This window comes from Tribolium castaneum, chromosome 1 (genome assembly GCF_031307605.1).
Source record: "Tribolium castaneum strain GA2 chromosome 1, icTriCast1.1, whole genome shotgun sequence".
NCBI classification, from domain to species: domain Eukaryota; kingdom Metazoa; phylum Arthropoda; class Insecta; order Coleoptera; family Tenebrionidae; genus Tribolium; species Tribolium castaneum.
Genome location: NC_087394.1, coordinates 10303746 through 10325429, shown reverse-complemented (window position 1 = coordinate 10325429; position 21684 = coordinate 10303746). Strand labels below are relative to the sequence as shown.

General features: G+C 29.8%; 1 protein-coding gene across 1 annotated transcript in view; it reads right to left on the bottom strand.

The window, feature by feature from the left end:
- Positions 1–21684, bottom strand: part of Snrk (SNF related kinase) — a 68997-nt gene that overhangs the window by 7122 nt on the left and 40191 nt on the right. The window contains exon 6 of the mRNA XM_064354622.1: positions 2552–3541. Coding sequence (XP_064210692.1) covers positions 2552–3541 — 990 coding nt within the window. The remainder of the gene's footprint in view (positions 1–2551; positions 3542–21684) is intronic.

Genomic DNA, 21684 nt, shown 5'->3' with positions numbered 1-21684 from the left:
AAGTAAAGGTTTTTGAGGTCTACAGGTCGATAAGTATTTACTAGCAAACCTAAAAATTTGTTTCAAAATTCTGGTATTTATCAGTGGCTGAAATATTTAAATAAAAAAACCGAAAAACCTTTTTTTGCTTTTGAGATTTTTGAATTTAAAATTCAACTGACCAAAAAAATATAACTGAAGCATTGAAATATCAAAGGGGTTAAGTGACAAATTAAAAAAAAATAGTTATTCAAAGAAAACTTGTTTAAACAATGGCACTTCCAAGCAACGCAAATTTATCATAGTAGAATAACCACGGAAAGCTTTGTTTCTATGACACAAACCCATTGTAGGAGAAAATGGCACTTAGCCCCTTTGATATTTCAACGCCTCAATTGTTTTTGTACAATTCTGACATTTACCACGACTTTAATTTTTTTGAAACGTATGGCCCCTTTTCTTCTTTGATGTCGCTGGACATTTCATCTCCACAAGGGTAGAAATGGTCTTTATTTTATCAATTATCATTTAACAGACCAACTTCTTAAGTTCTTACTGTACTCGTAATTAGCATTTCCAAGAAAAAATACTCAAAAAATTTAGCAATTTGTCTTGAAAAAGACCTTTTGGCCGAATATAATAAAATACCAACCAAAATATACAGGGTGAGTCTAAATTCACATCTTATCATATATTGTCTTTTTGCTTACTATTTTAATCAAAGGATAACCAAAAAACAACCACCGATGATTTTTTTTATCAGAAACGTATTTTTTCATTTAGACTCTAAATTATATAGGGTGCTCAAAAACTGGCGCACCAGTGGTACGTTATTGAGAAGCAAGTGCAGACTACGGGAAAAATGTTGAAAAAATTCCTAAAGTCATATTTTAAAAAATCTGGAGCTACAAACTTATTGTGTTAACTTCTTTAATTTTCATTATTTTTTTATGTTTTTATGTTTCATACCAGGTAATCGTTCCGTAACAAAACGATGAATAATTATTTTTAAATTTACTATCAGATTTTAGCAATTTTTTTAATTTAAAAAAATAAAATTCATCCAAAAAAACACAATGCGTAGATGTGCCAACACTGGGAATTATTTCCTAGGAAACCGTTTCAAAAATAATTTATTTTTATTCGGAAATAAAATTAACTAGACGCCCTCTGGTGATGACTTTTGAACTATGTTGAAAACAGTAACGAAATTTTTGTAATTCCACATTTAACTGACATTTAACGAATTGTTTAACAATTTTGCGTCTATAGTGTTATATGCTTATATTAGAGAGTATCACGTACTTTTGTACGTGGTGGTAAATACTAGTTTTGATCTTGGTCTGCGGTATAAAGTGTTAATTGTTGGAATTTGAAAGTGGATAAAAAGTGAAAAAAAAATAAAATTTGATTACAAAGTGTGATTAAACAGTTGTCTAATTACAAACTGTAAATAATGGATCACAGTGAACACAAAGTTGGGCTCAAGAAACCAATAAATTAGTAAAGTGTGTGAATTTTAGGTTAGAATTTTCCACTGACAAACTCATGAAATACTTTGGTAAATCTACAAAACTACAATTAAGATTAACAACTGCTGATACATTTAAGCGTTAAATTATGCCAAAAGGTAGGCTTTTTAATGTCTTTGTAATAATTTTCCAATAAAGAAAGTGAACTAAACAGTCATTCCTTATTCGTGTTTTCCTCGTCATCACTAATTTGTCAACATTTGTTTCTTGTACCAAAGACACAATAGTCATTCCGCATAGGCAATGCAATAATTGGGAAGCCTAAAAATTCGTACAACGCTCAAAATATCCGAATAAACATTTTCCCACTATTTATGGTTACTGTTTTCGACCTAGTTCAGTGGCGCCCCCAACGATAATTTTACTTCCGAATTGTTGCTCAAATTCCATTGCGACCATAACAACGTTGCCACATATCATTTATCTAAAATCCGTTATTTATCAATAACTTTAATACAAAGAAATTTTTTACTGTTTTTACCTTTATATGTAACCAGTTCTCTACCACACACCATTGAGTTGGTGCGCCAGTTTTTGAGCACACTGTATTAAGAATATCAATTTGAACACAATGCAAGTTAATTTAATAAACATGACAAAATCGTAGATCAAATGGAAAACTATACGATTTCGGTGACTTAAATTTTAATAAATTTTTACGATCAAACAGCAAAGCAAACATTCGTTTTAGCTAATTTTTATAAAGACTTTATGAAATATATTTTTGTCCATATCTTGAAACATCAACTTCTTCAAGGTTCAATTAAATTGCAAGACCATTGATTTCTCTGCATAATATCTTGAAACGTTTAAATTAACTCAGATCTCAGTTTCTGCAAGTTTTTAATTACTCAAGTTAATGATAACACAAGAATAAAGCAGATAAAAGTTCAGTCCGGACCCTTTGCAGAAAGTAAAAATTACCACACCATACAAAAATTTCAAAAATTAAATTACCTTACGGATAACTGTAAAAAGCAGTTTTGTCTTTTTTGACTTAAGTACGTAAAACAGACTTTAAGACAATTGTTATGTCTTACCTCTGTGATGCGATTCAAAGACTGACTTTCCCTGAGCCTCGTTTCCCCATTCCTCCTCCTCCCAGCCTTATGCCTCCTTCCCAACACAATATTATTACTCCCTGTATTTTTCCTCCCCCCTGTGGTACCACCCCCCGTACTCCCATTCTTATGCGAATGTTGCGTATTGGTTGTATTATTTTGCACCGTTGTAGTAATCCTGTTATTATTCCCACCGGTTCCAGCCCCAGTCCCTGGCTCCTGCGAATCACTACTATCATCATGACTGTCCCTCCGCCCTTGAAAGGGCTTAGCACTCGCATTATTCAACTTATGCGCCCTTTTCTTCCGCTTTTCACTATCGTCATCACTCGCATCCGACGAACTACAAGACGCAGTTCTCGCTTTGTGAAACTTGGACCGTCTTTGTTCGTATGAAGTCCGGTTTTGGTTCCGACTTACAAACTGTCTGGACGTAGGCCGTGGGGTCTCCTGCCCATCACCCTCTTCGAAAATCTCGTTGAGTTGAAGTGGTGAGCCGCCGCTTAGTGCTCTAGTGGGCGATGGCATGGTTTTATATTTGGGGATTGCCTGACATGATAGTGGGGAGTTTGTCGTTATTATGGGAATGGAGATTGTGGAGGAGTCGGTGATGATGGTGGTGGTGGTGGTGTCGGGTTTGGGGACCATGTCTTTGATTATTTTTGCCTGGACTGGGGATTCGACTAGACTGGAGCTTTTGCCCATGCGCCATTTGGCGGGAGGTTCGTCCTTGGCGGGGCGCAAGGGCTGGACTTTGGGTTTTTTGTTGCCGTCAATGGCTTCGAGTTTGTCGGTGATGGGTTTGAGGCGTTCCGATTCAGCGAGGCGTTCTTGGAGGGCTAAGTTAAGGCGGCCTTCGGAGCGGGAGCCGCGACGGTTGAGAGGTGGGACTAGTTCTTCACGGCCGGAGCAGCTGGAAATATCCTCTTCTTCTTCGTCTTCCTGTACGATGCTGCATTTGCGAGATCTCTGTAAACAATCAACGTTTTTAAACAATTGTAACAGACTGAAATGATACTTGTAAGTTAAGCAACGGTCTATACAATGCGAAATTAAAATTTAATTCAGAATTAAACTAATTAATTCAAATTAAATTGCATTGACAATGACAAAAGTTAATTTATTTGCGAATTAAAATTTAATTGTAATTGAAATGTTCTATACACCGGCCCTTAAAGTTATGAAATAAGTTAAGCAATATAACTATCTTTTTTACTTGGTAATACTTAATTAAGACTTTGGCTGACTAAACAAAAAGGAATAAAAGATAAAGGTACCAACCGTTGTCGGTATTTCAGTTATTGCAGAAATGTTGAGCTTAGCATTCTCAGCAGGCTGAGAAAAATTGGGGACTAAAATTTCATGAGAAACATGAGAAAAAAATTGTTTCAATTTAAAATTTGCGCTTTTTGTATTTTTCAAAACCCTGCGAATACGTTTATTTTTATTTTATCTATTTTTTTCTATTTTTTCGTCCAAACCCGGAGCCGCTCTGGGCAACGGTTCCGGCTACAGAGGCGATCAAAGTTTTTCACTAAAAATGCGGTTCGTTCCATTGAATTCTACGGCTCATTTTACATGATACATCAATTTTTCACAAGAATAAATTTTTTTAAATTTTTTGTTTAAATTTAGCGTAGCCTTTATTTATGGTCGACAATTTTATTGAACAAAAAAATTCATAACTCAAAAACTAAAAGTCGTAGAGCAATGCGGTTTGTTCCATTGAATTCAGCGGCTCATTTTCTGTATTAAACCAACTATTAACAAGATCTAAACTTTTAAAGTTTTTTGCTAAAAATTAAGATAGGTATTTCCTATAGTGGAAAACTTTATTCAACAAAAAAATTCATAACTCGAAAATTAAAAGTCGTAGAGCAATGCGGTTTGCTCCATTGAATTCAGCGGCTCATTTTCTGTATTACACCAACTATTAACAAGATCTAAACTTTTAAAGTTTTTTTATAAAAATTAAGATAGGTATTTCCTATTGTGGAAAAGTTTATTCAACAAAAAATTCATAACTCGAAAATTAAAAGTCGTAGAGCAATGCGGTTTGCTCCATTGAATTCAGCGGCTCATTTTCTGTATTAAACCAACTATTAACAAGATCTAAACTTTTAAAGTTTTTTGCTAAAAATTAAGATAGGTATTTCCTATAGTGGAAAAGTTTATTCAACAAAAAATTCATTACTCGAAAATTAAAAGTCGTAGAGGAATGCGGTTTGCTCCATTGAATTCAGCGGCTCATTTTCTGTATTAAACCAACTATTAACAAGATCTAAACTTTTAAAGTTTTTTGCTAAAAATTAAGATAGGTATTTCCTATAGTGGAAAAGTTTATTCAACAAAAAATTCATTACTCGAAAATTAAAAGTCGTAGAGCAATGCGGTTTGCTCCATTGAATTCAGCGGCTCATTTTCTGTATTAAACCAACTATTAACAAGATCTAAACTTTTAAAGTTTTTTGCTAAAAATTAAGATAGGTATTTCCTATAGTGGAAAAGTTTATTCAACAAAAAATTCATTACTCGAAAATTAAAAGTCGTAGAGCAATGCGGTTTGCTCCATTGAATTCAGCGGCTCATTTTCTGTATTAAACCAACTATTAACAAGATCTAAACTTTTAAAGTTTTTTGCTAAAAATTAAGATAGGTATTTCCTATAGTGGAAAAGTTTATTCAACAAAAAATTCATAACTCGAAAATTAAAACTCGTAGAGCAATGCGGTTTGCTCCATTGAATTCAGCGGCTCATTTTCTGTATTACACCAACTATTAACAAGATCTAAACTTTTAAAGTTTTTTTATAAAAATTAAGATAGGTATTTCCTATTGTGGAAAAGTTTATTCAACAAAAAATTCATAACTCGAAAATTAAAAGTCGTAGAGCAATGCGGTTTGCTCCATTGAATTCAGCGGCTCATTTTCTGTATTAAACCAACTATTAACAAGATCTAAACTTTTAGAGCCGGTTTACAGAAAGCTAAATTAAGATTTAATTCAAAATTAAACTAATTCGAATTAAGTTGCCATTTAAAATGCATTGACAAATGTCAAGTTAATCGCGATTAAAATTTAATTGCAATTAAAATGTTCTGTAAACCGGCTCTTAAAGTTTTTTGCTAAAAATTAAGATAGGTATTTCCTATAGTGGAAAAGTTTATTCAACAAAAAATTCATAACTCGAAAATTAAAAGTCGTAGAGCAATGCGGTTTGCTCCATTGAATTCAGCGGCTCATTTTCTGTATTAAACCAACTATTAACAAGATCTAAACTTTTAAAGTTTTTTGCTAAAAATTAAGATAGGTATTTCCTATAGTGGAAAAGTTTATTCAACAAAAAAATTCATAACTCGAAAATTAAAAGTCGTAGAGCAATGCGGTTTGCTCCATTGAATTCAGCGGCTCATTTTCTGTATTAAACCAACTATTAACAAGATCTAAACTTTTAAAGTTTTTTGCTAAAAATTAAGATAGGTATTTCCTATAGTGGAAAAGTTTATTCAACAAAAAAATTCATAACTCGAAAATTAAAAGTCGTAGAGCAATGCGGTTTGCTCCATTGAATTCAGCGGCTCATTTTCTGTATTAAACCAACTATTAACAAGATCTAAACTTTTAAAGTTTTTTGCTAAAAATTAAGATAGGTATTTCCTATAGTGGAAAAGTTTATTCAACAAAAAATTCATAACTCGAAAATTAAAACTCGTAGAGCAATGCGGTTTGCTCCATTGAATTCAGCGGCTCATTTTCTGTATTAAACCAACTATTAACAAGATCTAAACTTTTAAAGTTTTTTTCTAAAAATTAAGATATGTATTTCCTATAGTGGAAAAGTTTATTCAACAAAAAAATTCATAACTCGAAAATTAAAAGTCGTAGAGCATTGCGGTTTGTTTCATTGAATTCAGCGGCTCATTTTCTGTATTAAACCAACTATTAACAAGATCTAAACTTTTAAAGTTTTTTGCTAAAAATTAAGATAGGTATTTCCTATAGTGGAAAAGTTTATTCAACAAAAAATTCATAACTCGAAAATTAAAAGTCGTAGAGCAATGCGGTTTGCTCCATTGAATTCAGCGGCTCATTTTCTGTATTAAACCAACTATTAACAAGATCTAAACTTTTAAAGTTTTTTGCTAAAAATTAAGATAGGTATTTCCTATAGTGGAAAAGTTTATTCAACAAAAAATTCATTACTCGAAAATTAAAAGTCGTAGAGCAATGCGGTTTGCTCCATTGAATTCAGCGGCTCATTTTCTGTATTAAACCAACTATTAACAAGATCTAAACTTTTAAAGTTTTTTGCTAAAAATTAAGATAGGTATTTCCTATAGTGGAAAAGTTTATTCAACAAAAAATTCATTACTCGAAAATTAAAAGTCGTAGAGGAATGCGGTTTGCTCCATTGAATTCAGCGGCTCATTTTCTGTATTAAACCAACTATTAACAAGATCTAAACTTTTAAAGTTTTTTGCTAAAAATTAAGATAGGTATTTCCTATAGTGGAAAAGTTTATTCAACAAAAAATTCATTACTCGAAAATTAAAAGTCGTAGAGCAATGCGGTTTGCTCCATTGAATTCAGCGGCTCATTTTCTGTATTAAACCAACTATTAACAAGATCTAAACTTTTAAAGTTTTTTGCTAAAAATTAAGATAGGTATTTCCTATAGTGGAAAAGTTTATTCAACAAAAAATTCATAACTCGAAAATTAAAACTCGTAGAGCAATGCGGTTTGCTCCATTGAATTCAGCGGCTCATTTTCTGTGTTAAACCAACTATTAACAAGATCTAAACTTTTAAAGTTTTTTTCTAAAAATTAAGATATGTATTTCCTATAGTGGAAAAGTTTATTCAACAAAAAAATTCATAACTCGAAAATTAAAAGTCGTAGAGCATTGCGGTTTGTTTCATTGAATTCAGCGGCTCATTTTCTGTATTAAACCAACTATTAACAAGATCTAAACTTTTAAAGTTTTTTGCTAAAAATTAAGATAGGTATTTCCTATAGTGGAAAAGTTTATTCAACAAAAAATTCATAACTCGAAAATTAAAAGTCGTAGAGCAATGCGGTTTGCTCCATTGAATTCAGCGGCTCATTTTCTGTATTAAACCAACTATTAACAAGATCTAAACTTTTAAAGTTTTTTGCTAAAAATTAAGATATGTATTTCCTATAGTGGAAAAGTTTATTCAACAAAAAAATTCATAACTCGAAAATTAAAAGTCGTAGAGCATTGCGGTTTGTTTCATTGAATTCAGCGGCTCATTTTCTGTATTAAACCAACTATTAACAAGATCTAAACTTTTAAAGTTTTTTGCTAAAAATTAAGATAGGTATTTCCTATAGTGGAAAAGTTTACTCAACAAAAAATTCATTACTCGAAAATTAAAAGTCGTAGAGGAATGCGGTTTGCTCCATTGAATTCAGCGGCTCATTTTCTGTATTAAACCAACTATTAACAAGATCTAAACTTTTAAAGTTTTTTGCTAAAAATTAAGATAGGTATTTCCTATAGTGGAAAAGTTTATTCAACAAAAAATTCATTACTCGAAAATTAAAAGTCGTAGAGCAATGCGGTTTGCTCCATTGAATTCAGCGGCTCATTTTCTGTATTAAACCAACTATTAACAAGATCTAAACTTTTAAAGTTTTTTGCTAAAAATTAAGATAGGTATTTCCTATAGTGGAAAAGTTTATTCAACAAAAAATTCATTACTCGAAAATTAAAAGTCGTAGAGGAATGCGGTTTGCTCCATTGAATTCAGCGGCTCATTTTCTGTATTAAACCAACTATTAACAAGATCTAAACTTTTAAAGTTTTTTGCTAAAAATTAAGATAGGTATTTCCTATAGTGGAAAAGTTTATTTAACAAAAAATTCATTACTCGAAAATTAAAAGTCGTAGAGCAATGCGGTTTGCTCCATTGAATTCAGCGGCTCATTTTCTGTATTAAACCAACTATTAACAAGATCTAAACTTTTAAAGTTTTTTGCTAAAAATTAAGATAGGTATTTCCTATAGTGGAAAAGTTTATTCAACAAAAAATTCATTACTCGAAAATTAAAAGTCGTAGAGCAATGCGGTTTGCTCCATTGAATTCAGCGGCTCATTTTCTGTATTAAACCAACTATTAACAAGATCTAAACTTTTAAAGTTTTTTGCTAAAAATTAAGATAGGTATTTCCTATAGTGGAAAAGTTTATTCAACAAAAAATTCATTACTCGAAAATTAAAAGTCGTAGAGCAATGCGGTTTGCTCCATTGAATTCAGCGGCTCATTTTCTGTATTAAACCAACTATTAACAAGATCTAAACTTTTAAAGTTTTTTTCTAAAAATTAAGATAGGTATTTCCTATAGTGGAAAAGTTTATTCAACAAAAATTCATAACTCGAAAACTAAAAGTCGTAGAGCAATGCGGTTTGCTCCATTGAATTCAGCGGCTCATTTTCTGTATTAAACCAACTATTAACAAGATCTAAACTTTTAAAGTTTTTTGCTAAAAATTAAGATAGGTATTTCCTATAGTGGAAAAGTTTATTCAACAAAAAATTCATAACTCGAAAATTAAAACTCGTAGAGCAATGCGGTTTGCTCCATTGAATTCAGCGGCTCATTTTCTGTGTTAAACCAACTATTAACAAGATCTAAACTTTTAAAGTTTTTTTCTAAAAATTAAGATATGTATTTCCTATAGTGGAAAAGTTTATTCAACAAAAAAATTCATAACTCGAAAATTAAAAGTCGTAGAGCATTGCGGTTTGTTTCATTGAATTCAGCGGCTCATTTTCTGTATTAAACCAACTATTAACAAGATCTAAACTTTTAAAGTTTTTTGCTAAAAATTAAGATAGGTATTTCCTATAGTGGAAAAGTTTACTCAACAAAAAATTCATTACTCGAAAATTAAAAGTCGTAGAGGAATGCGGTTTGCTCCATTGAATTCAGCGGCTCATTTTCTGTATTAAACCAACTATTAACAAGATCTAAACTTTTAAAGTTTTTTGCTAAAAATTAAGATAGGTATTTCCTATAGTGGAAAAGTTTACTCAACAAAAAATTCATTACTCGAAAATTAAAAGTCGTAGAGGAATGCGGTTTGCTCCATTGAATTCAGCGGCTCATTTTCTGTATTAAACCAACTATTAACAAGATCTAAACTTTTAAAGTTTTTTGCTAAAAATTAAGATAGGTATTTCCTATAGTGGAAAAGTTTACTCAACAAAAAATTCATTACTCGAAAATTAAAAGTCGTAGAGGAATGCGGTTTGCTCCATTGAATTCAGCGGCTCATTTTCTGTATTAAACCAACTATTAACAAGATCTAAACTTTTAAAGTTTTTTGCTAAAAATTAAGATAGGTATTTCCTATAGTGGAAAAGTTTATTCAACAAAAAAATTCATAACTCGAAAATTAAAAGTCGTAGAGCAATGCGGTTTGCTCCATTGAATTCAGCGGCTCATTTTCTGTATTAAACCAACTATTAACAAGATCTAAACTTTTAAAGTTTTTTGCTAAAAATTAAGATAGGTATTTCCTATAGTGGAAAAGTTTATTCAACAAAAAATTCATAACTCGAAAATTAAAACTCGTAGAGCAATGCGGTTTGCTCCATTGAATTCAGCGGCTCATTTTCTGTATTAAACCAACTATTAACAAGATCTAAACTTTTAAAGTTTTTTTCTAAAAATTAAGATATGTATTTCCTATAGTGGAAAAGTTTATTCAACAAAAATTCATAACTCGAAAACTAAAAGTCGTAGAGCAATGCGGTTTGCTCCATTGAATTCAGCGGCTCATTTTCTGTATTAAACCAACTATTAACAAGATCTAAACTTTTAAAGTTTTTTGCTAAAAATTAAGATAGGTATTTCCTATGGTGGAAAAGTTTATTCAACAAAAAATTCATTACTCGAAAATTAAAAGTCGTAGAGCAATGCGGTTTGCTCCATTGAATTCAGCGGCTCATTTTCTGTATTAAACCAACTATTAACAAGATCTAAACTTTTAAAGTTGTTTGCTAAAAATTAAGATAGGTATTTCCTATAGTGGAAAAGTTTATTCAACAAAAAATTCATTACTCGAAAATTAAAAGTCGTAGAGCAATGCGGTTTGCTCCATTGAATTCAGCGGCTCATTTTCTGTATTAAACCAACTATTAACAAGATCTAAACTTTTAAAGTTTTTTGCTAAAAATTAAGATAGGTATTTCCTATAGTGGAAAAGTTTATTCAACAAAAAATTCATTACTCGAAAATTAAAAGTCGTAGAGCAATGCGGTTTGCTCCATTGAATTCAGCGGCTCATTTTCTGTATTAAACCAACTATTAACAAGATCTAAACTTTTAAAGTTTTTTGCTAAAAATTAAGATAGGTATTTCCTATAGTGGAAAAGTTTATTCAACAAAAAAATTCATAACTCGAAAATTAAAAGTCGTAGAGCAATGCGGTTTGCTCCATTGAATTCAGCGGCTCATTTTCTGTATTAAACCAACTATTAACAAGATCTAAACTTTTAAAGTTTTTTGCTAAAAATTAAGATAGGTATTTCCTATAGTGGAAAAGTTTATTTAACAAAAAATTCATAACTCGAAAATTAAAACTCGTAGAGCAATGCGGTTTGCTCCATTGAATTCAGCGGCTCATTTTCTGTATTAAACCAACTATTAACAAGATCTAAACTTTTAAAGTTTTTTTCTAAAAATTAAGATATGTATTTCCTATAGTGGAAAAGTTTATTCAACAAAAAAATTCATAACTCGAAAATTAAAAGTCGTAGAGCAATGCGGTTTGCTCCATTGAATTCAGCGGCTCATTTTCTGTATTAAACCAACTATTAACAAGATCTAAACTTTTAAAGTTTTTTGCTAAAAATTAAGATAGGTATTTCCTATAGTGGAAAAGTTTATTCAAGAAAAAATTCATAACTCGAAAATTAAAAGTCGTAGAGCAATGCGGTTTGCTCCATTGAATTCAGCGGCTCATTTTCTGTATTAAACCAACTATTAACAAGATCTAAACTTTTAAAGTTTTTTGCTAAAAATTAAGATAGGTATTTCCTATAGTGGAAAAGTTTATTCAACAAAAAAATTCATAACTCGAAAATTAAAAGTCGTAGAACAATGCGGTTTGTTCTATTGAATTCAGCGGCTCATTTTCTGTATTAAACCAACTATTAACAAGATCTAAACTTTTAAAGTTTTTTGCTAAAAATTAAGATAGGTATTTCCTATAGTGGAAAAGTTTATTCAACAAAAAATTCATAACTCGAAAATTAAAAGTCGTAGAGCAATGCGGTTTGCTCCATTGAATTCAGCGGCTCATTTTCTGTATTAAACCAACTATTAACAAGATCTAAACTTTTAAAGTTTTTTGCTAAAAATTAAGATAGGTATTTCCTATAGTGGAAAAGTTTATTCAACAAAAAAATTCATAACTCGAAAATTAAAAGTCGTAGAGCAATGCGGTTTGCTCCATTGAATTCAGCGGCTCATTTTCTGTATTAAACCAACTATTAACAAGATCTAAACTTTTAAAGTTTTTTGCTAAAAATTAAGATAGGTATTTCCTATAGTGGAAAAGTTTATTTAACAAAAAATTCATAACTCGAAAATTAAAACTCGTAGAGCAATGCGGTTTGCTCCATTGAATTCAGCGGCTCATTTTCTGTATTAAACCAACTATTAACAAGATCTAAACTTTTAAAGTTTTTTTCTAAAAATTAAGATATGTATTTCCTATAGTGGAAAAGTTTATTCAACAAAAAAATTCATAACTCGAAAATTAAAAGTCGTAGAGCAATGCGGTTTGCTCCATTGAATTCAGCGGCTCATTTTCTGTATTAAACCAACTATTAACAAGATCTAAACTTTTAAAGTTTTTTGCTAAAAATTAAGATAGGTATTTCCTATAGTGGAAAAGTTTATTCAAGAAAAAATTCATAACTCGAAAATTAAAAGTCGTAGAGCAATGCGGTTTGCTCCATTGAATTCAGCGGCTCATTTTCTGTATTAAACCAACTATTAACAAGATCTAAACTTTTAAAGTTTTTTGCTAAAAATTAAGATAGGTATTTCCTATAGTGGAAAAGTTTATTCAACAAAAAAATTCATAACTCGAAAATTAAAAGTCGTAGAACAATGCGGTTTGTTCTATTGAATTCAGCGGCTCATTTTCTGTATTAAACCAACTATTAACAAGATCTAAACTTTTAAAGTTTTTTGCTAAAAATTAAGATAGGTATTTCCTATAGTGGAAAAGTTTATTCAACAAAAAATTCATAACTCGAAAATTAAAAGTCGTAGAGCAATGCGGTTTGCTCCATTGAATTCAGCGGCTCATTTTCTGTATTAAACCAACTATTAACAAGATCTAAACTTTTAAAGTTTTTTTCTAAAAATTAAGATATGTATTTCCTATAGTGGAAAAGTTTATTCAACAAAAAAATTCATAACTCGAAAATTAAAAGTCGTAGAGCATTGCGGTTTGTTTCATTGAATTCAGCGGCTCATTTTCTGTATTAAACCAACTATTAACAAGATCTTAACTTTTAAAGTTTTTTGCTAAAAATGAAGATAGGTATTTCCTATAGTGGAAAAGTTTATTCAACAAAAAAATTCATAACTCAAAAATTAAAAGTCGTAGAGCAATGCGGTTCCATTAAATTCAGCGACTCATTTTCTGTATTAAACCAACTATTAACAAGATCTAAACTGTTAAAGTTTTTTGCTAAAAATTAAGGTAGGTATTTCCTATAGTGGAAAAGTTTATTCAAGAAAAAATTCATAACTCGAAAATTAAAAGTCGTAGAGCAATGCGGTTTGTTCCATTGAATTCAGCGGCTCATTTTCTGTATTAAACCAACTATTAACAAGATCTAAACTGTTAAAGTTTTTTGCTAAAAATTAAGATAGGTATTTCCTATAGTGGAAAAGTTTATTCAACAAAAAAATTCATAACTCAAAAATTAAAAGTCGTAGAGCAATGCGGTTCCATTAAATTCAGCGACTCATTTTCTGTATTAAACCAACTATTAACAAGATCTAAACTGTTAAAGTTTTTTGCTAAAAATTAAGGTAGGTATTTCCTATAGTGGAAAAGTTTATTCAAGAAAAAATTCATAACTCGAAAATTAAAAGTCGTAGAGCAATGCGGTTTGTTCCATTGAATTCAGCGGCTCATTTTCTGTATTAAACCAACTATTAACAAGATCTAAACTGTTAAAGTTTTTTGCTAAAAATTAAGATAGGTATTTCCTATAGTGGAAAAGTTTATTCAACAAAAAAATTCATAACTCGAAAATTAAAAGTCGTAGAGCAATGCGGTTTGCTCCATTGAATTCAGCGGCTCATTTTCTGTATTAAACCAACTATTAACAAGATCTAAACTTTTAAAGTTTTTTGCTAAAAATTAAGATAGGTATTTCCTATAGTGGAAAAGTTTATTTAACAAAAAATTCATAACTCGAAAATTAAAACTCGTAGAGCAATGCGGTTTGCTCCATTGAATTCAGCGGCTCATTTTCTGTATTAAACCAACTATTAACAAGATCTAAACTTTTAAAGTTTTTTTCTAAAAATTAAGATATGTATTTCCTATAGTGGAAAAGTTTATTCAACAAAAAAATTCATAACTCGAAAATTAAAAGTCGTAGAGCAATGCGGTTTGCTCCATTGAATTCAGCGGCTCATTTTCTGTATTAAACCAACTATTAACAAGATCTAAACTTTTAAAGTTTTTTGCTAAAAATTAAGATAGGTATTTCCTATAGTGGAAAAGTTTATTCAAGAAAAAATTCATAACTCGAAAATTAAAAGTCGTAGAGCAATGCGGTTTGCTCCATTGAATTCAGCGGCTCATTTTCTGTATTAAACCAACTATTAACAAGATCTAAACTTTTAAAGTTTTTTGCTAAAAATTAAGATAGGTATTTCCTATAGTGGAAAAGTTTATTCAACAAAAAAATTCATAACTCGAAAATTAAAAGTCGTAGAACAATGCGGTTTGTTCTATTGAATTCAGCGGCTCATTTTCTGTATTAAACCAACTATTAACAAGATCTAAACTTTTAAAGTTTTTTGCTAAAAATTAAGATAGGTATTTCCTATAGTGGAAAAGTTTATTCAACAAAAAATTCATAACTCGAAAATTAAAAGTCGTAGAGCAATGCGGTTTGCTCCATTGAATTCAGCGGCTCATTTTCTGTATTAAACCAACTATTAACAAGATCTAAACTTTTAAAGTTTTTTGCTAAAAATTAAGATAGGTATTTCCTATAGTGGAAAAGTTTATTCAACAAAAAAATTCATAACTCGAAAATTAAAAGTCGTAGAGCAATGCGGTTTGCTCCATTGAATTCAGCGGCTCATTTTCTGTATTAAACCAACTATTAACAAGATCTAAACTTTTAAAGTTTTTTGCTAAAAATTAAGATAGGTATTTCCTGTAGTGGAAAAGTTTATTTAACAAAAAATTCATAACTCGAAAATTAAAACTCGTAGAGCAATGCGGTTTGCTCCATTGAATTCAGCGGCTCATTTTCTGTATTAAACCAACTATTAACAAGATCTAAACTTTTAAAGTTTTTTTCTAAAAATTAAGATATGTATTTCCTATAGTGGAAAAGTTTATTCAACAAAAAAATTCATAACTCGAAAATTAAAAGTCGTAGAGCAATGCGGTTTGCTCCATTGAATTCAGCGGCTCATTTTCTGTATTAAACCAACTATTAACAAGATCTAAACTTTTAAAGTTTTTTGCTAAAAATTAAGATAGGTATTTCCTATAGTGGAAAAGTTTATTCAAGAAAAAATTCATAACTCGAAAATTAAAAGTCGTAGAGCAATGCGGTTTGCTCCATTGAATTCAGCGGCTCATTTTCTGTATTAAACCAACTATTAACAAGATCTAAACTTTTAAAGTTTTTTGCTAAAAATTAAGATAGGTATTTCCTATAGTGGAAAAGTTTATTCAACAAAAAAATTCATAACTCGAAAATTAAAAGTCGTAGAACAATGCGGTTTGTTCTATTGAATTCAGCGGCTCATTTTCTGTATTAAACCAACTATTAACAAGATCTAAACTTTTAAAGTTTTTTGCTAAAAATTAAGATAGGTATTTCCTATAGTGGAAAAGTTTATTCAACAAAAAATTCATAACTCGAAAATTAAAAGTCGTAGAGCAATGCGGTTTGCTCCATTGAATTCAGCGGCTCATTTTCTGTATTAAACCAACTATTAACAAGATCTAAACTTTTAAAGTTTTTTTCTAAAAATTAAGATATGTATTTCCTATAGTGGAAAAGTTTATTCAACAAAAAAATTCATAACTCGAAAATTAAAAGTCGTAGAGCATTGCGGTTTGTTTCATTGAATTCAGCGGCTCATTTTCTGTATTAAACCAACTATTAACAAGATCTTAACTTTTAAAGTTTTTTGCTAAAAATGAAGATAGGTATTTCCTATAGTGGAAAAGTTTATTCAACAAAAAAATTCATAACTCAAAAATTAAAAGTCGTAGAGCAATGCGGTTCCATTAAATTCAGCGACTCATTTTCTGTATTAAACCAACTATTAACAAGATCTAAACTGTTAAAGTTTTTTGCTAAAAATTAAGGTAGGTATTTCCTATAGTGGAAAAGTTTATTCAAGAAAAAATTCATAACTCGAAAATTAAAAGTCGTAGAGCAATGCGGTTTGTTCCATTGAATTCAGCGGCTCATTTTCTGTATTAAACCAACTATTAACAAGATCTAAACTGTTAAAGTTTTTTGCTAAAAATTAAGATAGGTATTTCCTATAGTGGAAAAGTTTATTCAACAAAAAAATTCATAACTCGAAAATTAAAAGTCGTAGAACAATGCGGTTTGTTCTATTGAATTCAGCGGCTCATTTTCTGTATTAAACCAACTATTAACAAGATCTAAACTTTTAAAGTTTTTTGCTAAAAATTAAGATAGGTATTTCCTATAGTGGAAAAGTTTATTCAAGAAAAAATTCATAACTCGAAAATTAAAAGTCGTAGAGCAATGCGGTTTGCTCCATTGAATTCAGCGGCTCATTTTCTGTATTAAACCAACTATTAACAAGATCTAAACTTTTAAAGTTTTTTGCTAAAAATTAAGATAGGTATTTCCTATAGTGGAAAAGTTTATTCAACAAAAAAATTCATAACTCGAAAATTAAAAGTCGTAGAACAATGCGGTTTGTTCTATTGAATTCAGCGGCTCATTTTCTGTATTAAACCAACTATTAACAAGATCTAAACTTTTAAAGTTTTTTGCTAAAAATTAAGATAGGTATTTCCTATAGTGGAAAAGTTTATTCAACAAAAAATTCATAACTCGAAAATTAAAAGTCGTAGAGCAATGCGGTTTGCTCCATTGAATTCAGCGGCTCATTTTCTGTATTAAACCAACTATTAACAAGATCTAAACTTTTAAAGTTTTTTTCTAAAAATTAAGATATGTATTTCCTATAGTGGAAAAGTTTATTCAACAAAAAAATTCATAACTCGAAAATTAAAAGTCGTAGAGCATTGCGGTTTGTTTCATTGAATTCAGCGGCTCATTTTCTGTATTAAACCAACTATTAACAAGATCTTAACTTTTAAAGTTTTTTGCTAAAAATTAAGATAGGTATTTCCTATAGTGGAAAAGTTTATTCAACAAAAAAATTCATAACTCGAAAATTAAAAGTCGTAGAACAATGCGGTTTGTTCTATTGAATTCAGCGGCTCATTTTCTGTATTAAACCAACTATTAACAAGATCTAAACTTTTAAAGTTTTTTGCTAAAAATTAAGATAGGTATTTCCTATAGTGGAAAAGTTTATTCAACAAAAAATTCATAACTCGAAAATTAAAAGTCGTAGAGCAATGCGGTTTGCTCCATTGAATTCAGCGGCTCATCTTCTGTATTAAACCAACTATTAACAAGATCTAAACTTTTAAAGTTTTTTTCTAAAAATTAAGATATGTATTTCCTATAGTGGAAAAGTTTATTCAACAAAAAAATTCATAACTCGAAAATTAAAAGTCGTAGAGCATTGCGGTTTGTTTCATTGAATTCAGCGGCTCATTTTCTGTATTAAACCAACTATTAACAAGATCTTAACTTTTAAAGTTTTTTGCTAAAAATTAAGATAGGTATTTCCTATAGTGGAAAAGTTTATTCAACAAAAAAATTCATAACTCGAAAATTAAAAGTCGTAGAACAATGCGGTTTGTTCTATTGAATTCAGCGGCTCATTTTCTGTATTAAACCAACTATTAACAAGATCTAAACTTTTAAAGTTTTTTGCTAAAAATTAAGATAGGTATTTCCTATAGTGGAAAAGTTTATTCAACAAAAAAATTCATAACTCAAAAATTAAAAGTCGTAGAGCAATGCGGTTCCATTAAATTCAGCGACTCATTTTCTGTATTAAACCAACTATTAACAAGATCTAAACTGTTAAAGTTTTTTGCTAAAAATTAAGGTAGGTATTTCCTATAGTGGAAAAGTTTATTCAAGAAAAAATTCATAACTCGAAAATTAAAAGTCGTAGAGCAATGCGGTTTGTTCCATTGAATTCAGCGGCTCATTTTCTGTATTAAACCAACTATTAACAAGATCTAAACTGTTAAAGTTTTTTGCTAAAAATTAAGATAGGTATTTCCTATAGTGGAAAAGTTTATTCAACAAAAAAATTCATAACTCGAAAATTAAAAGTCGTAGAACAATGCGGTTTGTTCTATTGAATTCAGCGGCTCATTTTCTGTATTAAACCAACTATTAACAAGATCTAAACTTTTAAAGTTTTTTGCTAAAAATTAAGATAGGTATTTCCTATAGTGGAAAAGTTTATTCAAGAAAAAATTCATAACTCGAAAATTAAAAGTCGTAGAGCAATGCGGTTTGCTCCATTGAATTCAGCGGCTCATTTTCTGTATTAAACCAACTATTAACAAGATCTAAACTTTTAAAGTTTTTTGCTAAAAATTAAGATAGGTATTTCCTATAGTGGAAAAGTTTATTCAACAAAAAAATTCATAACTCGAAAATTAAAAGTCGTAGAACAATGCGGTTTGTTCTATTGAATTCAGCGGCTCATTTTCTGTATTAAACCAACTATTAACAAGATCTAAACTTTTAAAGTTTTTTGCTAAAAATTAAGATACGTATTTCCTATAGTGGAAAAGTTTATTCAACAAAAAAATTCATAACTCAAAAATTAAAAGTCGTAGAGCAATGCGGTTCCATTAAATTCAGCGACTCATTTTCTGTATTAAACCAACTATTAACAAGATCTAAACTGTTAAAGTTTTTTGCTAAAAATTAAGGTAGGTATTTCCTATAGTGGAAAAGTTTATTCAAGAAAAAATTCATAACTCGAAAATTAAAAGTCGTAGAGCAATGCGGTTTGCTCCATTGAATTCAGCGGCTCATTTTCTGTATTAAACCAACTATTAACAAGATCTAAACTTTTAAAGTTTTTTGCTAAAAATTAAGATAGGTATTTCCTATAGTGGAAAAGTTTATTCAACAAAAAAATTCATAACTCGAAAATTAAAAGTCTTAGAGCAATGCGGTTTGTTCCATTGAATTCAGCGGCTCATTTTCTGTATTAAAACAACTATTAACAAGATCTAAACTTTTAAAGTTTTTTGCTAAAAATTAAGATAGGCAATATCTATAGTGAAAAATTTTATTTACCAAAAAAAAATTCATAACTCAAAAACTAAAAGTCGTAGAGCAATGCGGTTTGTTTCATTGAATTCAGCGGCTCATTTTCTGTATTATAAGAAATTTAAATTTGATATCATACCTGTAAGTAAGTATTTATTTTATATTTTTATTTTATTATTTATTTATTGATAGTTGCGCGAATATGTATATTAAGGGGTGAGAGTAAACCTCAAAAGAAGTGAAAAGAACTTAACTTTATCGGAATGTTTATAGATTTTGAGAAACGAAGGATTTTGGTTTGCGAATAAATTTATAGCCGTCTTAAATAAACTTTAACAATAAAATTCTGTGACGATCGTTCTTCAAAACCTTTAACATTGCTTTAAATGTAGAGGATTTTAGTCGGCGAATAAATTTTCAAGCTAGTCTTAAACTTTACCAACAAAATTCTCTGACAGTGGTTTTGAAACCATATAATATAACATTGCTTTAAAAATGAGTTAAAACCACCACAAAAAATATCACGGACTACTTTTTCCTAGCCAAGGAAACTTTGGAATAACTTAAAAGACAAATAAAACTACGTTTATATTGCATTTTTTTGATGAATTTTTCGACGCTAATGTGTAGGTTGCAGATCTGAGAAACAGTAAACATTCGTATAAGGCAAGTTGAGTTATTTTAAACATCTTATGAGCTCTATAACCTGTTAAAATATATACACGACTGTCAAATGCATACACTCTCACACACTGTGTCACGAAATAAGATAAAGGCTTGACGTTTTTTATTAAATAAACTGGAACTTTAACTATGCAACATTTACCCTTTCATGAGTTATCTCTTTGGATGTTTTTTCATTAAACTATGAGAAAATATCACTCAAAAACCATTACATTTTGGCCTAGATTTTGAATTGTGCTTTACTATAATTTATACTGGATTAATTCCTGTCCAATCCAGTCCAGATAAAGATCTCTTCCTATGCAATTTTAAAACAGTTTTGTCTTCTTCAGATTACAAAGAAAGTCCTGCTTAATACCCACACACCTCATCACTCTTTTGGTAATACTCGTAGATAAAAATTCGAAAATTAACTTATTTGTATCAACTAGTTTGAAAATTTCAAAGCGTTTTGGCTATTTTAGAGTGAGAACTTGTTGAATCTCCAAATATTGCAGTTAAATAAGTGCAAAAATAGTTGTTTTCAGTGAAAATAAAACGTCTTGAGCCACTCGTATGCTATTTACGATTATAAGCTCGTATTTTAACGAAGCCATTCCAAAAATTGTCGTTTTCAGTCTGAGCCATTCTCAGGTAATTTGGCTTATTTACTCATATTTTAGTAGAATAATTGCAGAAAATCAAGGTTCTTCCAAAAAAAAACTTGTACATAAAAGTTTATTTTGGGTAAAAACAAGACGACTTGATGACTTGGCTTATTTTTAAACTAGGAATCTTGAAAAATTATAACGAGACTAGTAGCTTTCAATTAAAATACTTTAACCATTACCACCTGGTAATGGTTAATGGTTTAAACTAATTTGAAAATTGTTGTTCGCTGCCATTCACACATTAGTTATAAGCCAAGACTAATTGTAAACACAGGTATTTTACGAAAAACAGTTCAGAAATTGTCATTTTTAACAAAACTAGTCAGTCAGAGCCATTTTAAGGCAATATGGCTAGTTTGTAAGTAAGCATTCGTAAAAAAACCTCTACTTTCAAAGAACAGGTGTATTAAATTATCGAAAATCAACTTACTTCAGCGAAACTAGTAGTTTGAAGATCAAGGTTTTCAGTCAAAAAAAAGAAGTAAGCCATCCAAAGCATTTGACAAAAAATAGTTTTTAAATTCGTAGATTTTTAAACATCCACAGGTATTTAAAAATAGATGTATTTCAACGAAATTAGTCCAAAGGCGATATTTTCAACGAAAATAAAGCAGTCTGGGCTATTCACGGGCAATTTGGCTATTTTTTCAGCGAAAAATCGTTGAAAACGTGGAACCGAGGTGTACAAATTGATATCAATCTATAAAGGGTGAGCCACTTTCTTTCTCAAAAAAGACGAGTAACCAAAAAATTAGAAAAATTTTTATTTTCAAGAGTACACCTCTTAGTGTACTTTTGAAAGTTGTAGTACCAACTCCCTTTGAATTACAAACAACATCTTCAAAATATTAAATGACATGAACCTCTTTTGTGATACACCAAGAAAGGTATTTTGACCAGAAAATATGAAAATTGTTGCTTTCGGCCTAAATAGAGCGATTTAAATCATTCCAAAGTTCTGTATCAAATGTGTACTCAAATACAAGCTCTCAATTTTTTATTTGTCCAGCTTTTTTATATAAACACTCATACTCTATAGCTTAATAAAACATTATTATTTTTTTATCCAACCTGTAATCAAAGATGAAATACATATTCTGC